Source organism: Betta splendens, chromosome 19 (genome assembly GCF_900634795.4).
Source record: "Betta splendens chromosome 19, fBetSpl5.4, whole genome shotgun sequence".
In the NCBI taxonomy this organism is placed as follows: domain Eukaryota; kingdom Metazoa; phylum Chordata; class Actinopteri; order Anabantiformes; family Osphronemidae; genus Betta; species Betta splendens.
In genome coordinates, this window is record NC_040898.2 from 4,291,151 (window position 1) to 4,310,354 (window position 19,204).

Genomic DNA, 19,204 nt, shown 5'->3' on the forward strand with positions numbered 1-19,204 from the left:
CTTGAGGGTCAAGTAGCTGAAAGTGACTGAATGATCCCAAAGTGGAAGTTAATTTTAGACATTTACATTCCTGTACAGTGTAAACACCTCTCAAAAGCTATATCCAGCCATGACATTGAATTATAATAAGCAAATTAGATATAAGCCTCTAATCACTACACATTATTGGCGCATCTACACAAGTTTATTATCATGTTTTGTTATGTTGAGGCTATAGTTGAGTTTAGGGAAGTTTAAATCATTGTCATTGTCATTGTCAGGTTTAAAGTGAGTCACATCAAAGTACAGTAAATAAAGTCCCACTGAAACTATTTCATAAATATGTGTTTCCCTTTATTTCATGTCATCAGATACTCAGCTGATTAAAGCTAGCATGAATGCTTGACAAATACTGGTTGCCATGTTTGGGATTGTTGAATTTCACAAACCCACATATGATGAATATAGCAACAATATACTGGATGCTAGCTGGTTTATTTTGGCCGATGAATAATGCAGTATATAGAATATTCACCTCCAGACGTGTTACGATGAAGTGGTAACAGCTGATGAACGAATATGACGCTGTGTATGACGAATGCGAACTCATTGCCTGTGATCGCCTTGCTGTAGAGACATCACCCTGAGGTGTCAGCCATGACGCAGTGTGGGAGTGCGTGGTGCGGTCCTGTGGCGGTTGCGTCGGTATTTGACCCACGGCCCCGCCCCTTCCTCATCCTCCGCGCGGCGCCGCTCCGCACACCCAGCGCACCACGGGGACAGTTCGGCGGCTGCAGCGGCTCGCTCGGACCGCTCCGACCCGAAAGGAAGTTCTGCTGGAAAAGTAGCTGGAGTGGACGCAACCAGTCTTGTTTTCGTCGTGGGGCAGTTGCCTGAAACAAGTAAGTTCTGTTCATTTCTTACATAGAATAACTACAATTCATTTTTTTTGGTACCGCAAACAACACAACGAGCCTGTAATTGTGATAGAGATGTGGACAAGTGATGGCAATATAACAGTAATTTAGACACTTTAAGTGTCTGTAGTTAGTTTGTTATTGTTCGTATGTATTATAAAATCCAAAGATGTTTGTTGGTGTCTTGTGTCTGGAGTTTTGTACAGTATCCTCCACTATGCTGCACGTTGACGTAATTGTTACATGCCATTATGATTAATCATTAGCTAAAATTAATAAGTCAATGGACCCCCTGCTGAGTAAAGAACGAAAGCGAACATGAAGTTTAGCCTCAGATAAGGCAGTTCCACCAAGATCTGAGGTCAGACACAGTTTTTATAGGACCAGTGTTTTTTTTTTTTCTTTGTCTGAAACTCAGTCCATTCTTCAACATTTTTATATTCAGCAGCAGCAGCAGTATATCATTACCGTTTCTCCACTGCAACCTTGGTCTGAGCAAACTCTGGCAGCGCTTTGGTTTTTATCATGCTGCCTTGTAATTACCGCCGTTACATGACGTGACCTATCAATTTTATACATGTGGCTGGAGCGACCGAGATGTAAACTAAGTCTGTGAAACATGACACGTGAAGTGGCCTCCAAGGGTTTTAATGACTGGACAAACAGGGGGGCACGGTGATGGGGGGGGGCAACCTGTCTCACACACACACACACACACACACACACACACACACACACACACACACACACACACACACACACACACACACGTTGCCAGAGGAGCATGTTGACCTACGACGGCCCACCAGTGAACAAACAGGAACAACAGCCATCAGTAAAAACCCATTGACTCCAATAATCCTCATGTAGCGATGGATACATGACCTCATCGCAGAGTAAGATGATTGACACGTGCATTTAATGTGTATCCTACATCCCTGTACATCACTGTACTTGGTAAAGTAAACGGGTGCAGACGTTCTCTGTGTTTTTTCCTACATTCCACAGAGAGGGACCTCCGGGCGTCATTGACGCAACCGAACAGGAAAGGGTCAGCTGCAAAGGTGCAAGCTCCGAGTCCAGCCACTGTATTTGTTTTCACACCCTGACGCTCCCGGGCTGTTTTTTTACAGGCTACATACGTTAAAGTCGGGAAAATGTATCCATCGCGGCGCGTCGTGGCCAAATGGTCACAGCTCATTCGTCTCGTTCAACACTCGGAGCCACATCCTGAAGAGAGCGGCCTGTTGGTCGATTGCAGGTCAACAACCAGGAGGTGATGCAGCCGTGTGGTCTCTCACCGCTCTGACTTTCTGGCTTTGCAGTGTGAACTGTGCAAACAAGCCATTTATACCAAGCCCAACAGCTTCTCCCCTCGTGAGCAAACTGTGGTTCACGTAGTGTAGCATTTGAGAATGACTGTGTTACCAGCCAGGCCACCATGAATCTGCCTCTGAATGGAGGGAGAGGTTCACGTTTTGTTTGTTAACTGGCTGCTCTCCAGCGTTGGTCTGTATGTGAACTTTTCACTTGGTGAAAGATCATCTCAACTCTGGATAGTCTTTTTTAAAAATTAGGTTTGATCATGGTCTGCAGTCCAAAGTTCATCCATGCACCAAAAGCAAAAAAATCCACATTTAAACTTTCTTTACGAACCTGCAAAATGGTAAATGTGAATTAAATACTGTAAGAAGAAGAAAGTTTAACGCAAGTAAAGTGGAAAGATATCATCAGAGAGAGAGAGAGCAACAAAGAGGCCAAATTGGGATTGTAAGTTTGAGTCCAAGCAGGAAGCAGAGAGCCGGAGAGTATATGGATATTTATCGAAGCATGAAAGTGTTTTCTTGGCTGAGGAGGAAGTGTAGCAGTATTTTGCTTGGACACAGACGGAAAGTTATTCAAAGTCAAAGGGCGAGTCTAAAAATGTGGCCTTATCTTGTATGTTTGTTCACCTGGTTAGCGAGGGTTAGTGAGTGAAGGACGCGGGCGACCACGAGAGAGAGAGAGAGAGAGAGAGAGAGAGAGAGAGAGAGAGAGAGAGAGAGGTTCTGTCCGACTACCTGCAGAAGCCACAATATGTTTTAGCTACAGTCATCAAAAGTGGATAATGTGTGAGTGGGGCCCAAGTGTGAGCGTGTCAATCCAACAAAGAAAATGGATACGAGAGGCAAGAATGGAAAACCAGAGTAGACATAAAGACCTGATGGAAGCAAGAAGAGAAATAAAACGTGAAGAAACAAGAGACGAGAAAATGAAAGGGTGAAAACCGGTCATTTAGACCCAAACGTGCTTTCAATCAGCGCTGGGGTTGAGAAGATGGAGGTTTGATGGTTGTAATGGAGAGATGGAGTCCACCAACTGATGCTCTGCTAAGGAATGCATTCATATCACACACACACACACACACACACACACACACACACACACACACACACACACACACACACACACACACACACACACACACACACACACACACGGCTCCTATTAGACTGTGGTTCCTCTGGTTTATATCCAGCAAAGCCACCTCAAGCAACATACTGAGCACAGTGACATGGAAATGTTTTATTGAGCCCGTCTGTGATGTACGACGGCCCTGAAATCCCCCGACTTCACACAGAGAGCAGAGAACTCCCCTTTTATCACAGACTGACAGTAGTGAAGAGAATCCCCATCGGTACTCAGGGATGTCCATGCAGGTGGAATGATGGAGCTGTAAATATAAATAAAAGAACATTCAGGATAACTCAAACGTTGAGGGGAAACTTTTGGCTTCTTCTCGTGCTTTATTTCCAATGAATCTAATTCTCTTACCTATAAATGCTGTTGTCCTTTTTCTTAGGAAGCAAAGCCAGTGGACCAGAAATTAGCCGCCCTGCTGGAGGTAACGGAGGAGATGGAGGATTAGTCCATAATCCGGACTGCATCCCAGTTCCCCTGTTGAGGTGCCGTGTACTTCACCACTGTACAACACTCATACAGTCATTACAGCGCTGCATTTTTTATACTCTGCCCACTCAAAATAGAGTGTTTGTGTCATTGTGGCGTTGAGTTGAGGCCTTTTTACAGTATGTGCAGCATCAGAGGAACAAGTGGAGGGGAGTGCTAGATGGGAGCATATGTGCATGTAAAATAAGCCATGGTGAGAGACCCCCTCTAAGCTGTGGTCAAAGGTCTTTAACAGATTACAGACGGAGACAAAGCCCCAGAGCTTCCTGTAAACACACACAAATTAATGGCTCCATGTGGATTCCTGTAATGGAGTGTGTTGCCAGTTAACTGGGGCCTGTTCGTCTAACGCCGGGGTCAAAGGGGAGTTGTTTGAATCAGACAGACGGCCCGTCGCTGAGACCTCCTCGAGCTCAGATTCTCCATCGCATCTCCTCGCGAGCCCCGATGTGGCCGCGCTCGGCGCTGGTATGCGACGCGTTTCCTCCCTCCCAGATGCCTCGCTTTAAACGCCAGCCTGAGGGAGGGGGGGGGGGTCAGAGGGCCCGGGTCTGCGGTCGGGGGCAAATTAGAAGGGCTGCTTTGGACCTGACGCAATGCCCGCGCCGTGAAGCTCAGCAGGGCAGTAATGAAGCCAGACGGGGGGAGCAGCACCAGAGGTCCTTGTCAGCCTTGTGCTATAAGAATATTACTACTGGAGATCCAGGAAGCTACTGTCAAGGCAGGGATAAAACAGAGAGGCCGTCTGAAAACTATTCAAGCTCAAATATAGAACTTTGTATTACTTATATTGTGATGTATAACTAAAAGCTTTACATGATTCCTTTAACAATATTAGAGACAGAAATATTCTTATTTACTTTGAACAAAACGAAAATAAAATGATGAAGCGTCTGCTTCGAACTAAGACAAAGTAATAAGAGATCAATTTATAATAATAAATGTATTTATTTATTTGTTTTCATGCAAATGTGAGAACAGTGTCCTCGCGTACCTTCACGTTGAACAAAATGGAGCCATTCCTTTTGTGGGACGAGAAGCAGACTTTGATCTGCTGCACAAACAAAAGTGACCGTGGCTCCAAAGCGGCCGATTGTTTTAACCCGGCGTCCTCCAAGCCTCTGCATCAGAAGCCGAGCGGAGCCTCGACTTCCACATCATAACAAATGCCACTGATTCCTCTCAGCGCCGCTCAGATTCAAACACGGGCCTGTCTGCGTTGCACAGATAGACATATTTCTCTGTTTTTACTCTTGATAGATGGTTCCATGGTGCAACCGCGGAACCGCTTGCAGCTGGACTTGGACCTATTTCTGAGCTGATGTGGACTGAGCCAAAGCCCAGAGCAAGCCAGCCGTCCCCACCACACTCCAACGGGCCCGGCAGCCTCCAGGAACGTGCGCGCGGAGCGTTCGCCTCCATTCACGTCCGTTTAATTCAGCCAGTCATGCACAACAACAAGCTCCAGAGAGCTAGACAACGTTTAGAACATTTCAGACTCGTGTAGCCTGTTGGACTCAGGGGTTTTAGTTAGCGTTTTGGTCTCGTTCATACTCATTACAGACATTTCAAGACCAACTTGAAGGTGGATTTTTGAACCATGAATCTCCAGGAAAAGCTGTCGGGCCTCAAAGGCCTCGTCGCCCACTCCCACAGCAAGCGCCGCTTGAGGGGCGAGCTCACGGCGGACATGATCAGCCCGCCGCTGGGAGACTTCCGACACACCATGCACGTGGGCCGCGGCGGGGACGTGTTCGGGGACACCTCCTTCCTCAGCAACCACGGGGGCACGGCCAACGGGGGCCAGGACGAAAGCGACTCCGCCTCCGGCCCCGACAGCAAGATCGGGGCGTTCTTCTCCAGGACGCTGCGTCAGATCCGAAGGGGCTCCGACAGCCGCCCGAGGGAGGGCTCCAGGGACCTGTCGCCGCCGCCGCCGCCGGTTTCTCCCATCATTAAAAACGCCATCTCGCTTCCCAGGCTGGATGTGGACATGTCCAACGGGAGTCCCACCGTCAAAGTCCTCTTCCCCAGTTCTCAGACTACACCAGAGGAGAAGAAAAGCTCCTATGGTGAGTTCTGTCCTCATAAATAGAATCCAATGCCTTTTTATTACTCTCCTAGAAATAGGAGAATAAAATTCTCTTGATTTTTTACAATATGAGACCAAATATGAAATTTGACCTTAACTTTTTCCCTCTTGATTAACTTTCACATGTACTAAATAACGTTAAACACAAAGGTCAAATAAGTTACTGAGTGACACAAGGGAAACTGCAGCCGTATGTAGTATCGGTCCCACCCTGTGATCTGAGGACAGCTTTGCCCCACATGTCCTCAACACTTGGCTCGACAGCGTACGACTGCGTCTGAGCATGAAGCAATGAGACGATATCCACAGAATGACATTCTCTCAAGATGTTTGTTTTGATTATTTAATTGGACACAACAGAGGGTTGGCATTTCCTGAAATGCAGTTTAGATAAGTACACAGGATACATTATTAACAGGGTACATTATGAAATGTTATTTTTTAATTAGTTGGAATGAAAAGCCTCAGCCCGTTTGGATCATCTCAGCAGGGAGGTTAGTTGAGTTGTCATCATGCAGATGCCTCATTTTTCGCATCAGCGGGATGTTGTCAGACGGGCTGACGCTGCCCCCTGCTGGCGGATTTACATTAGCAAGATGTCAATAATGTCAGAAAGAGTGAACTTCTCAACTGAGTCAGTGTCTTCTTCTCAGGTCTGGATTCCGGGTTCGTGACTCTGCCTCGCCTCTCCCGCTCCGAGCGCCAGCAGCCCTCCATCTCCCTCCCCGCCTCCTGCTCCCCTAACATCCACCGAGGCTCCCTGACCGACCCCAGCGACGCCGTCTTATCCACCTGCTCCGCCCCCGTTGTCGGCTGCGCCTCCAAGCACACCACCACGACCTACTCCGACTCCCTGCCCTCCCTCACGTCCCTGGACACCTTCACCTTTGACCTCGGCCCCTCTCTCATGAGCGAGGTGTTCGGCCTGATTGACGGACACCCGGAGGAGCACGGCACCGCCTGGGAGGGCGAGGACGTGGGGTCGGCCTGCGGCTTCACCAACGAGGGCTCGGAGATGGACTCAGCGACCATCTCATACGTGGATTCCCTGCTGAGGGAGGACTGCGTGGGCAGGAAGAGCCCGCAGGCCGCTGAATGGGAGGAGGACGAGGGGAGCGTGACGGAGATGAACGGCCTGTCCGTCAAAGTCCCCGACGTGCTGATGGGATCGCCGGACAGGGTTCGGCCGGGGCCGGGGATAGAGAGCGAGCGGTTCCAGAGCGCTACGGAGGTGCTCGCGCGCCACTACGGCGTCAGGCTGCCGAAGGAACCGAGCAGAACGGAGGCAGAGATGTTGATCATCAACCAGAAGAAGAAAATGTCCTACAGCTACATGGACGACGAGGATGAAATCAAAGTCTGAGCTTCACACTAAACTAAACGAGTCTTTCTCTGATGTATGATTGATTTTACCTGCATTATGGCTTCAGTGGGCGGCTCTGTTGACAGAGTGGCCGTGAACACTACACCACGGACCCACTAGTCTCACTATTGGACTCTTTAATACGCCATGTTTCAAGGATGTACAGTTTGACCTAACGCTGCTAGTTTCCAAGCTCAGCTCAGAAAAGGAGACAGGTTTCTTTTTTCCCAGCGAACTGAAGCGAAGAGGAAAGTGGAACGTGGACGGGAGTGTTCGGGGCAAGTGCTTCACTTTGACGACCGTTCGGGATCCGTTGTAAACGTTTCACTCAGGAATACGCTACCAAGAAGGAGGAGGGGAAGGGCTTCACCGGGAGACCTGCAGGCGAAGCATCAGAGAAGCCTGCGAAATGCTAATGTCTCAGTTACTGAACCACGTGAACCGAGGGAATATGACAAGTGAAGAATGGTATGTGTTAGATGCAACTAAAGCCTGAACCATGTAAGTGTACGTTTTGTGCCGCAGACCTACATAGATACTCATTTGCACCTTTTATAATTATGAAGTCCAACTCCTATATTGCTTTTTATAAAAATATGTACTTTTATACAACTAAAGATCAAATGACCTCCTATAAACATGAGCACCTACAGAACATAGTGCAATTCACATCCATATGCTGCAGTCAGTAAACCCCATATACTGTACTATGACGCTATAAACTGGCAATAAACATGTTGAATATGCCTTTATATACAATTATATGTCATGTTTAACATCTGAGATTGATGTTTCACCCCTAGAAAATCTAAACTGAACTCAGTTGTGTCTATTCCCACTAAGTCCCTTAACATAATTACAGTAATGGATTAAGTGTTTTATTGTCATCTTGATACCAAAAAACTATTGAAAAGAATGTTGTAGAATCATTAATTTTATTTACAGTATTTCTTTTACCAAAATATATTTAGCATACTGGGAAATATATACCGTAAATAATCCAAACCTTAAGCAAATAAATAGGTAATACTGGTTATGAAAACATAGATAAACCCAAAGTAAGTAAGTGAAGCAGGCAAAGATTTATCAGACTGACCAATGCAAGAATAGGGTTGTTCATAAACAATATAAAACAGTGTTATCATCAACAACCAACCAGGCATCTGCACGGTCGAAGAGCTGTAGCTGAGAAGGAGTTCAGGAGTTCGTCATAGGTTGTGTCTTCATTGTGCTAACGTGGACACCTCTTTGGCCTGTGACGGCGGCGGCAGTGGGGGGGGGCATTTGGGGGCTCTTACTCCGGGTTTTTTGGGCGGAGGCTTTTTGACGATGGCCGCCTGCCCCCGAGGCGCAGGCGTGGGCTGGGTCGCAGGCGTCTGCTGGGTCGCAGGCGTCTGCTGGGTCGCAGGCGTGGGCTGGGTCGCAGGCGTCTGCTGGGTCGCAGGCGTGGGCTGGGTCGCAGGCGTCTGCTGGGTCGCAGGCGTGGGCTGGGTCGCAGGCGTCTGCTGGGTCGCAGGCGTGGGCTGCGTCACAGTGTCGGCGTCCACTGGGGCGGCGGGGGGCCGGGGGGGGGCCTGGAGCTTGGGGGGCAGGGGGGCTCTGGGTTTGGAGTACTGAACCGTCACCGGCTCGTGGCTTTTGTTCAGAGGGAAGGTTCTTTTGGCTGTAAAAGGGAAGAAAAAGAAGAAGTGATCAGATTAGAAAGAGCCACCTAAAAATATAGACATTTCACTGGGCAACTGAAATCAAACTGTAAAAATATTACTTCCAATGCTCAAAACTGCAACAGATATTGTAAAGGTTCTCCATTGTTGCATCATGAAAAACTACTAGTTCTATGTGACATGACAGGAAGCTAAGATAAACAAAGTCTTGCGTCACATCAAGTAGCTTCTCGATCTCTTTGATTTTCATTAGATCACTGCTTTGTGATTATGATCTGTATTGTTGCTTTTAAATACTCTTTTGTCCCCAAAGACATAAAAGTGTGGCGGTGGATGCAGCATCACATGCACCCTGCTTCTGGATCTTTGGCTTCACCGCTAGCAGTTAGAACTTGTAGGAGCCTCTGACCGTGTGACGGTTATAGAGGTGACGTAAAACGCTAGCGATGGATATTTTGGTCAGTGGTGAGAGTCTTCCTGTTTCCTGTGCACTTCCTGGTTGTTACAATGAGTGTGGCACATTTAGACCCCACTTTGAGAAGTCGAAGTAAGAAAGCAGTGAAATTACATTACATTACAATGAAAAATAATAAAAGTAACCAGACTCACTACATGATCACCGTAATCCTGACGCTGATGTGTGAACACACCCATGAATGTGGTTAATATATTTTTGTGGTTAGTTTTATGTGACTTGTTATGGAACTAAAAAGTTCCTGCATGGCTCAATAGCTTCATTCCAGCGTGTTTCCTCACAGCTATTTGCTCTTAGTCACACTGACTTACGTTTATACGGTGAGTTGATCATCACTAGTGCCTTGGGAGATTCCGGAGGCGCTTCCAGAATGGGCTCCAGCTGGGACTGGTCCGAGCTCTGCTTCTGGACGGGACTCCTGTTGGCAGTGGTCCCTCTGGGAGGAGGAACCGGCACCTGGTTTGTTGCTGAGCCGCCGGCAGCGGAAGCGTCGGGGATCGGCGCCGAGGAGGAGGGAGGCGTCGGTGGCGCCGCCTCGGACACGGGGCTGCCCCAGGTGGTGGTGCCGCTGCGGCTCACGGAGCCAGACTTCACCAGGAAGAAGCCGGCGCTGTCCAGAGAAGCCGTGCTGACGAAAAAGAAACGCGGCAGGTTCAATCCTTCCTGCTGTAAAAGCACTACAGCTGGCGCGAGATTTGCCCTCGCAGAGCGCTACCTGCTCGTCTTGGAGAGAGGGAGGTGAAAAGAGGCGCACGAGGAGGACGTGGATGAAGAGGAGGAGGCTGTTCTGCTCAGAGGCTCCTTTTCTGGGATCGGAGCTTGGGAAATGGGAGAAGGCAGCGGCACATCTGGAACGGCAGGTAGGTCCTGGACGTCAAAGGACACGGCTGGTCCAAAGAAATGGGACAGTAAATAGAGGGCAGCACCGCTGAAGGAACATCCAAAGCCATTACGGCCTTGTTTTGTCTGGTTGTGATGTAAAAAACGACTAAGCTGAGTCTATTTTCACCAGCACAGTTCACAGACACACACACGGGCGTCTGCAGATGCAGGTGCAGCATTTCCTGTGCACAACAGTGGCTCCGACTCTTAGTTTTATTTGCCTCCATTCACCTTCAAAGTGTCCTCAGCCGTCTGCGTCAGGCCACAATTGCTGAAATACAGCTGATACCCTGACACAGATGTTCGTGTACCTTCGGGGAAGAGGCTGGAGCAGTGCTGAATGAGGGGCTCGATCACCGTGACCACTTGGACCGAAGAAGCAGACGCCATGTCGAGCAGAGCGGCTTCGCTAAAAGAGGCAGAGACGCGGATTTAAGCTGTGGTCCAAGCTGCTGGAGCAGGTGGAGGAAGGCGTTGGGTCACACAGCGGGGCGGTTACGCACCCTTCAGCTCGAGGCCAGAGCAGGTTGGGCCCCAGGACAATGGCGATGTTGCTGGGTGTCATCTTGTTCACAGCCTGTTGTTCCGACAGCAGAGACAAGAACTGGATCAGGTACCTGCCGGCAGACAGAGGTGGAGAGGAGGCACGTGAAGGCCCTGAGTTTGATTCCAGGGGGTCCCCGTGTGTGAGTGGGGGTGTGTGAGGCTCTATAAGTGATGGACTGCTTCCAAAATACTGTGGTCCCAGAATGCCTTGCAGGTCCGCCATCTTGCATTCCTCAGTTCATTCAAAAGATGCTGATCAGATACATTTGTTTTAGCCACACAGCTGCAAGGAAACAGGATCCCTGAACAACGTTCTCTAAAGTCAGCCAACGGCTCAGTGAACACACACACACACACACACACACACACACACACACACACACATACACACACACACACACACACACACACACACACACCTGAGGTTGTTGTAGTTCTCAGGCGGGAGCCTCTTCAGTAGTGCTCTGAACTGCTCCAGCTTCTCTGTCATGTCCTTTTCCCTGTTTAATGATGAGTCGGACTCAGACAGACTCATAACAGCAGCGGCGATGAGACGTACTTAGACCATTAATATACACACCCTGCTGCTTTAAACCACTCACTGTAGAGTTCAAAGGTCATCAGAGGTTCAGGAAGCTCTCGCAGGTAACACTTCAGGGCTCCTGTAATTATACATATACCTCTCACAGGTTGATAACAATAATCTCGTAAATAATAATCGCTAATGACGTATCTGACATAAGAACAACAGCTATAAACAGCAACAAAGCCTGTGCTTCAAAAAAAGGCAAAACAGGAAGTGTCGCAGCTGAAGTCACGCATGAACAGACGCATCCTCACCAGCCACAGCGTGGGGGTCCATGCTGAAGTCGCCGTGTTCGACTGTTCCCTGATCCAAACACGTTTTCAGCCTCTTCACCACCGACGCTGCCGCCGTGAGACGAAACAGGCCCTTGACGGCGAGAGAGAGGAGGAGGGGGAACGATGATCTCAGTGCACGAGGCCTAACCTGACTCAGCGTCTTCTACACATCCCCTCATGACATCATGACCCACCTCCTCCCGCATGCCCGTCTTCAGCAGCATGTGAATGCACTCCTGGATGGGTGCAGCGATCTCCCTGTTGCTCTGAGACAGGTGAGCGTGCAGGGGCTCCCTGTAGACCTTCTGACTGGAGAGGCTCAGCGCGTGACCTGCAAGATCAAGAACAGCCCATAAGTGAAAACCGCGGCGCGAATACAGGAAACGAAGTGCATCGACTGGCGCGAACAAAGTTCACCTTTCTGACTGTGATTCTCTTTGAGCTCGCTGATGTTTTTCTCCAGGAACTGGTGGGAGTGATTGTGGTATTCTGCTTGTAGCTCGAGCAGCTATACATGGACGGACGAGCAGGGGTGATATGTTAAGCAACCGCCGGTCACACCGCTGCTCCAGTTTGCGCTCAACTGCAACTCACGCGGATGAAGTAGTTGGCGTAGTCGTCTTCTTTGGTGGCAAAGTGATACAGGTCTGCAGAGTACTGGTCCTACAGGGACACAGAGGGTCAGGCATCAGGACTCAGGGACTAATCAAAGGACACACAGGAAGACAAAACACTGGTACCTTGATGCTCTCCAACTTCCTCCAGGCCTCTTCCACCTCCTCCCTGAGACCATCTTGCTTGGCCTGAGGACCAGTGCTGGCCTGGCTCCTGTCCCCACACACACACACACACACACACACACACACACACACACACACACACACACACACACACACACGGTAAGAACACATTTACTGGTGAGTCCATGTCTGGGGCTCAAGCCGTGTGACCCACTTGGCTCTTGCGTTGTTCCAGTCCGTGGTGAGCTTTGCAAACTGCTTTTTATTTCTGAGAATCTCTGGTAAATCATCCTAGAATAAAACACAAACAATTGTTCATAAACATATGTGCCTGAAATTTGACAAATGTAAATAGATCGCGAATTTTGTAATAAATCCTTTGCATGATTCTTATGATTCTTTCTTTTTCATTGTGACTTCTAATCTGCTTATATTATATAAAGAACCCCTTTGTTTCCATGTATTATTAGACGTTGTGGTCAGACCTTCACCTCACTGAGCTTGTTGAGTGGCTCCAGAACCTCCTTCTCTAGTTTCATTTCAAAGTCTGCCAGCATGTTCGCCAGCATCTTCTCCATGAAGCAGCACATCTCCAGGACTCGCCTGCGACGCACAGGCACAGGATTAATCCATTTGTTCAACCGGATTTCACAAAGCTATGAAAGACAATTCTATTTAAAGCCCTGTAGGAGAATCAACTATTGTGGTCAGCATCTAAAATTAATATGCTAATTGTACAGTTTTTGCCTATTGCTTACACAATTTTTGCAGAATTCGACCCATTATGTCTAAACTGTACACACGAGCAAATCACACATATAATTCCTTGGTTGCCGTGTGCAAACCTGGCGAGTAAAGCTATTTCTGATTCTGATTCTGATTCTGATTCTGGCACCAGCACTTGGGACATTAACCACTCACATCGTTACCAAAATGAAACTGCAATCAGAACTTAACACTCCTTTCTAAAGATGAAATTTTGGCAAGAAAACCTTTGAATGCCATTTGAGTGAGCCTTTCATATCACCAGCAACACACTGATGGGCCTAATATAAAACACTTCAGTATTTGTGTTTCCATTTTGAATTGTAATTTGCTTAGACAAAAAAAATCAAACAAATCATTTCTACAGTAATCAAACAATATAGTTTTCACACAAAAAACATTTTTACAGAAATTTAGCAACTAAAGGTAAAGAAGAAACAATGACGCGTGTGTGTGTGTGTGTGTGTGTGTGTGTGTGTGTGTGTGTGTGTGTGTGTGTGTGTGTGTGTGTGTGTGTGTGGTGGGGGGCCTAATGGGTCCCGTCTTCTACCCCCCCTCCCCTTTTACTCAAGGACACATTGGTGCTCTGGTGGGCTTGAACCTGGGAACCTCCCCACCCCAGACCAATGCTCTACCAACGTGTTTAAGCTGTGGTTACGCTGTGTTTAACACTGTGCTACAAAAAGTTTAAGTATTGAGGTTCTGGTCAAAACAGTCACTTTTAGTGTGTGAGCAATGGGCAAGAGCTGTAATCACTAAAAGAGATGGAACAGAGCCGTCACCTGATGGAAGACTCTGCATCGAAGTCCTTGAAGCTTTCTGCCATGCTGACAGACAGCAGCATCAGCGGGAGCTTTTTCTGTGCAGAGGGAAACGCCTTTTAGTAACACGTCACACGCCCTGAGCGAAGGCGGACGGAGCCGCTTAGTACCATGCGCCTCTCGGCCTCCAGCCCCGGCTGGCTCTGCATGCAGCCCAGCAGCTTCTTGTGGAGGACCTGCGCCGCCTTTTTGGTCGGCTCCACCCGCTGCTCCACCTGCACTCAGCGGAGGATTCAGAGGGGTTTTCACTTAACACGTGACGACTGATGAATCAGTTGTGCAAAAAGACATTTTTCATGATAGGATCTGAAATATATACTGGTGTGAAGCTTGTGATACAACAAAGTATTGGACCAAGCTATAAAAAACATTTCTTAAAATTTTATTTCAATAAGTTTGAAAGTGTGGGTATAAAACTTTTTGTCTTTTCTCACCAAAACCAGGTCCTCATGTAAAAGCTCAGTGGCATCTTGTGACCTGTAGAGTAAGTTCCACAGCAATTAATACAAAATTAAATATTAATTGAACACTAGATTTTTTAACTGGGTGAAGTTGTGGGTTCACGTATAGTTTGACGTCCTCCCCTTGTGCCATGAAGCTGCATTAAAGCTTCGTTATGGCCAATTAACAAGGGTTTGGGGTCATTCCGGAGGTAAATTTACAACAACATGCAGCTAAATACACTACGCCTTCATAACATCCTCACGTTCACAGGAAAGGAAGCCACACCCAGTTGCAAAGAGGTCAGATGAGCTTCAGCACCTTCAAGGTGGAGCCTCTTCCTCCCTCCAGTGAACCTGACATCTGATGTTTCACAACACACAGGAGAAATCCCCAGCGAGCTTGAATCACACGCCGGTTCCTTTTACTTCTACCGCTGGCTTTCATTTCGACTTTCTTGTCCCGAAGCAAGAAAAAAACCTTATAATCCATATAAGGTAAAAGTAATTCTGCCTTTAGTTAAAAAGCCTAAAGGCAAAAAGGTGAATCTACCCACTCAGTGTTTCCTTAGAACTGGTGACAATATATTGTCACCCACAGTCAGTGGTGAACTCTTCTGCTATTGATGCATACATCTATTAGTGTGTGTGTGTGTGTGTGTGTGTGTGTGTGTGTGTGTGTGTGTGTGTGTGTGTGTGTGTGTGTGTGTGTGTGTGTGTGTGTGCGTGCATGTGTGTGTTTTTAGATCTGTCACCCTGCTGAAACCAACTGAAAACTAGGTGAAGTGCAGGAGCTCTCGCTGTGCTGCTGCAGCTGCACGCTGTGTAGGTTTGTGATTAAACCAGAATGTGTCAAAAGAGCACGCACGCACACACACATGCAGATCTGCAGCAAGAGCATCAGACAGGGCTCAGGTGCAAGGCTTGGTTACAATTAAACATATACTTATGCTTCCCCAAACCAAAAGCAGCAGAGCGCATGCAGGAGGGCTCGAAGGTTCACCTCAGAAGCCCAAGCAGCTTGTGTCACTTTCAAGAGGAACAAGCAACTATTGCATTCCCGCTTTACACACATTGTGTTTGTAATAGTGAAATTGAGAACATGGAAACCAAAGCAGAAATCAGCATTTCCTCAAAGCAGAACAGTAAACTGTAGCAGATAACTGCAACCGAGGGAAAGCTGAACATTAGGCTACTGGGATTTCTGATCAACGCTAAGATTAAAACAAAATGAAAATATTGGGCAAAACCAACATAAAGTACAGGTCAAACACCTTTAAGTCAAAAACCTTGTTTATGAACACTTGTTTTGGAGCATCTGATGCTGAATTTAGCTTCTTTAGATGAACCTACTTTTCATAATGACACTAAGTATTAACATGTAGTAAACGGCCTACAGCTTTGAACTTGACCTTGAGACAAACATTTTTTTGCACCGGTGCATCGCAGCTCTGCTATTTAGACATGGTGTGTGTGAAAGCCTTTTCACAGATATGAACGCATCGAAGTGCTTACCTCGCTGCAGAGCTGAGCTGCTTCAGGATGCTCAGGGACTGTCGCAGCATGCTGGCAGTGGAGCCCGACCAGCCTCTCTTCTTCTGGGCCCGTCCTGCTCGTTCCCCCTCAGGTTATTTGGCTCCCCAGGCGCTAACGGAGTCGCTGGCGATGCCTCATCTGCAGCCGGTGCCTCTGTGCGTTTCTGCGTGCCTGTTTTGGCCGCCGGTTTTCGTTCTTGTTTTAGGAGGGTGCTCGTAAGTCACATCTAACACGCGTCGGCCAATGAGGAAGTCACAGCTCTGAGGAGGAAGAGACCTCGGGTCCGACTGTCACACTAGGATTCGAGTCTGCGTGCATTCATAGAGAAGAATGAACTCGTTGGAAAAACTTTACTATTTATACGTTCATACTCCGGGTTGACACGTGTGTGAGTGGATTAACTTTGGGTGGAAGCAAGACATGTGCAGAATCAGCTCTTGTGGGCTGTGGAACCTGTCAGTCATGAGAATGATGCAACCCTGTTAAATATCCTGAGGTTTGCTGGGGTTAGTCCATGCTTCTGTAAATGCTAAAAAATTAAAAAGGATGTGAAAAGGCCAAAAGAGGAAACTATCATTCTGGCTAAAACTGTGCTTTTTTCTAGCAGGTCAGTCTGAATGTTATTTTGTGGATCCAATGTTTTGCTTAAGACTTTCTTATAATTCCAATATTGACTTTCCTTTTGGTTCTGGTTTTGTAATTTGTACCTTCTTGTTTAAAAGCTGGATTTATTTTCTACAAATACTAGCACAGAATATATTTATGATGCTCACTCATGAATTGAGGGTAATGTACTTTTTAGAGACTCTGACATTTGGTCATGAGGAGTGAGGAGGTGAGTTAGATAACCACCGTCTACCTCTGCTGTATGTCTGATATAAGTAAAAACTGGGTGGTTCTAATTGTTTTGCAGTGAAACTGGACTAAATAGAAACTCGCTTGGCTGCAAAACATTACAAGTTAAATACTGCCATCTACAGGCTTTATTTAAAACCGTTTGACCAGAGGAAAGTATACATTTCTAACAGCTGTGAATGTTATAGTTGTACACTTTTCTTGAGTAAATATACACTATAATTGCTGCATATTGATGCTCTATTAGAATCATAATATATGAAGTGATTGGATGTTTGCTTAGCTGTGACTCCAAAGCCAGAGTATTGGTGGCTGATCCTCTGATACACAATCAGGACGCCTGCACCTGTTATATAGTTGGTGGCTTCTTCTTTTTCGTACACTACTGTAAAACCATGGTTGGAATGTAATGTATTGAACAATAATTCTTGTTGGTTTAGACATACATTTTCTTTTCTTAATTACTTTTCTCACCTGTTTAGATGCAAAAACTTGCCAAATTTACAACATTCACATTATTTGTGTGGCAGCACATTTTCTACATCTATTATGATTATACCGTCAAACATTCTTCTTCATGTGCCTTTGGGGTCAGACCAATCTACAGGTACAGATGTATAACATAAGGTCTGTCTGGTCCACAGGACAGTATCAGAGATATGGAGTTATGAGTTATGTGCAGTACACAACAGCCTCCTTTCAGGCTCATCTCCTCCTCCCTGCACATGCTACACATTGTTGGAAAGCTGATATTCTCATCATAATAATCCATTTCAAGACCCCATAACGCCTTTTGTTACTTTTTTATCAACGCTATTGGCTGGCGTTTTGTTTGGACACTACTTTGACCACACCACATAGTGGAGGTCTGAGCTTTCGACTGACACCTAGTTTAGCGAATTAGGAAGAAGTATGGGGTGTCTGCAGCGGGAAATAACCAATGAGCGTCACATATGTGTGGAAGTTCCCTCACAACAACTTCTGGTACTGTAGTGCAGGACCAGTTAGCCACTGTGTATCCAGTCACATCTGGATGGCTGTGTCCACTCTGCTATGTTAGCAGCCGATAGCCTCGGCTCTTCCTCCTCCTCGTCTCCCGTAAAGGACAAATCTTCTTCAGGCCGACTGTGAATGTTGAAAAGGAAACACACACATTTTATTCACTAATTCTATAGTAATGAAGTGATCAATAATAAATAACAGCAACGTACTGTAATGTGTTCAGTCAGCAGGAGACTGGTGGCTGGTGTTCTATTACAAGCACATAAATAAACATATACAAAAAAACATATTTCAGCTTCATTAGCCTGTAGGTTTGAAACTATGTGTGAATCGGTGCATCAATGATTGTCATTGTAGCCTGTTGCTATTTGTCGTCATTGTAGTTTATGTCAAATTTACCTTTTATGCAAAGAATTGAATCCAGATGAAGAAAGGCTTTGATTTATTGAATCCATGACATACCGTTTTTCAAATTGTGGCAGTAAACTGAAATATTGTAAATATTACAGAAAATACATGTAAAATACAGTCAAATCCATTAGAGGATCAGACACAGCCACTGAACATGTGTGTATCCAATGAGAACGGGTTTACACATTTGTGTGTCTGATGCACTGCTGTAATAGTGATGATGAATATAAGTGGTAAATCTATTCATGCAAAACAGGTCAAACCGACTAATAAAAACTGTAATCGGGAAAAAACCCGGCAGAAAAAAACTCATCAGGACAGTTGTCGGCCTCATCCAACAGGGGGCGCTGCTGACGGACGTCCTGTAAGAAGGAATCGCCTCAAATGGTTTTCCGTTTTCTAAAACACCACAGGGTGACACTAAGTAAAACAATTCAAGTGTTTGAAAAGTACAGTTTCATCTTGAGTGAACTATTCCTTTGCCTTGTTGGCCTCAACAGAAGCAAAACACCAAACATTTTAAAAACAACTTAAAACTGAACTATGTAAATGCAGCATAAACCATCTACCAATGTTATATTATCTTTCTTGTGTGCATTTATGAATATTAGCAATGCTGCTGCCAGATCGACCTGCTGAGCCACGGTTCCCCCTCTGATGTATGGGGTGCTGGATGTAAAAGGAGCACCTACAACTAGTTTTCTCACATTTAACTATATGACACAACATGCTTTCTCACATTTAGTTAAATGTGCAAAAGTCTAAATGTAAATGTTAAATATAAATGTAAATGTTAAATATAAATGTAAATGTTAAAGGTAAAGGTAAATGTAAATGTAAATGTAAATGTAAATGTAAATGTAAATGTAAATGTAAAATGTTAAATGTAAATGTTAAATGTAAATG

General features: G+C 46.3%; 2 protein-coding genes across 2 annotated transcripts; one reads left to right on the forward strand and one right to left on the reverse strand.

The window, feature by feature from the left end:
* The first annotated feature begins 671 nt into the window (after positions 1-671).
* On the forward strand, positions 672-8,052 carry cdc42ep1a (CDC42 effector protein (Rho GTPase binding) 1a). The gene is made up of 4 exons (XM_029135007.3): positions 672-881; positions 3,739-3,841; positions 5,106-5,917; positions 6,591-8,052. Exons 3-4 carry the CDS (start codon positions 5,446-5,448, stop codon positions 7,298-7,300), a joined length of 1,182 nt encoding a protein of 393 aa, XP_028990840.1. The 5' UTR covers positions 672-881; positions 3,739-3,841; positions 5,106-5,445; the 3' UTR covers positions 7,301-8,052.
* Positions 8,053-8,216: 164 nt separating this feature from the next.
* On the reverse strand, positions 8,217-16,303 carry sh3bp1 (SH3-domain binding protein 1). The gene is made up of 18 exons (XM_029134984.3): positions 16,010-16,303; positions 14,489-14,531; positions 14,165-14,269; positions 14,016-14,092; positions 12,960-13,071; positions 12,683-12,759; positions 12,469-12,556; positions 12,323-12,391; positions 12,146-12,236; positions 11,923-12,059; positions 11,708-11,819; positions 11,448-11,529; positions 11,287-11,367; positions 10,825-10,938; positions 10,633-10,730; positions 10,155-10,326; positions 9,751-10,067; positions 8,217-8,963 (listed from the first exon to the last, which is right to left on the reverse strand). Exons 1-18 carry the CDS (start codon positions 16,057-16,059, stop codon positions 8,524-8,526), a joined length of 2,265 nt encoding a protein of 754 aa, XP_028990817.1. The 5' UTR covers positions 16,060-16,303; the 3' UTR covers positions 8,217-8,523.
* Between the last annotated feature and the right edge of the window lie 2,901 nt (positions 16,304-19,204).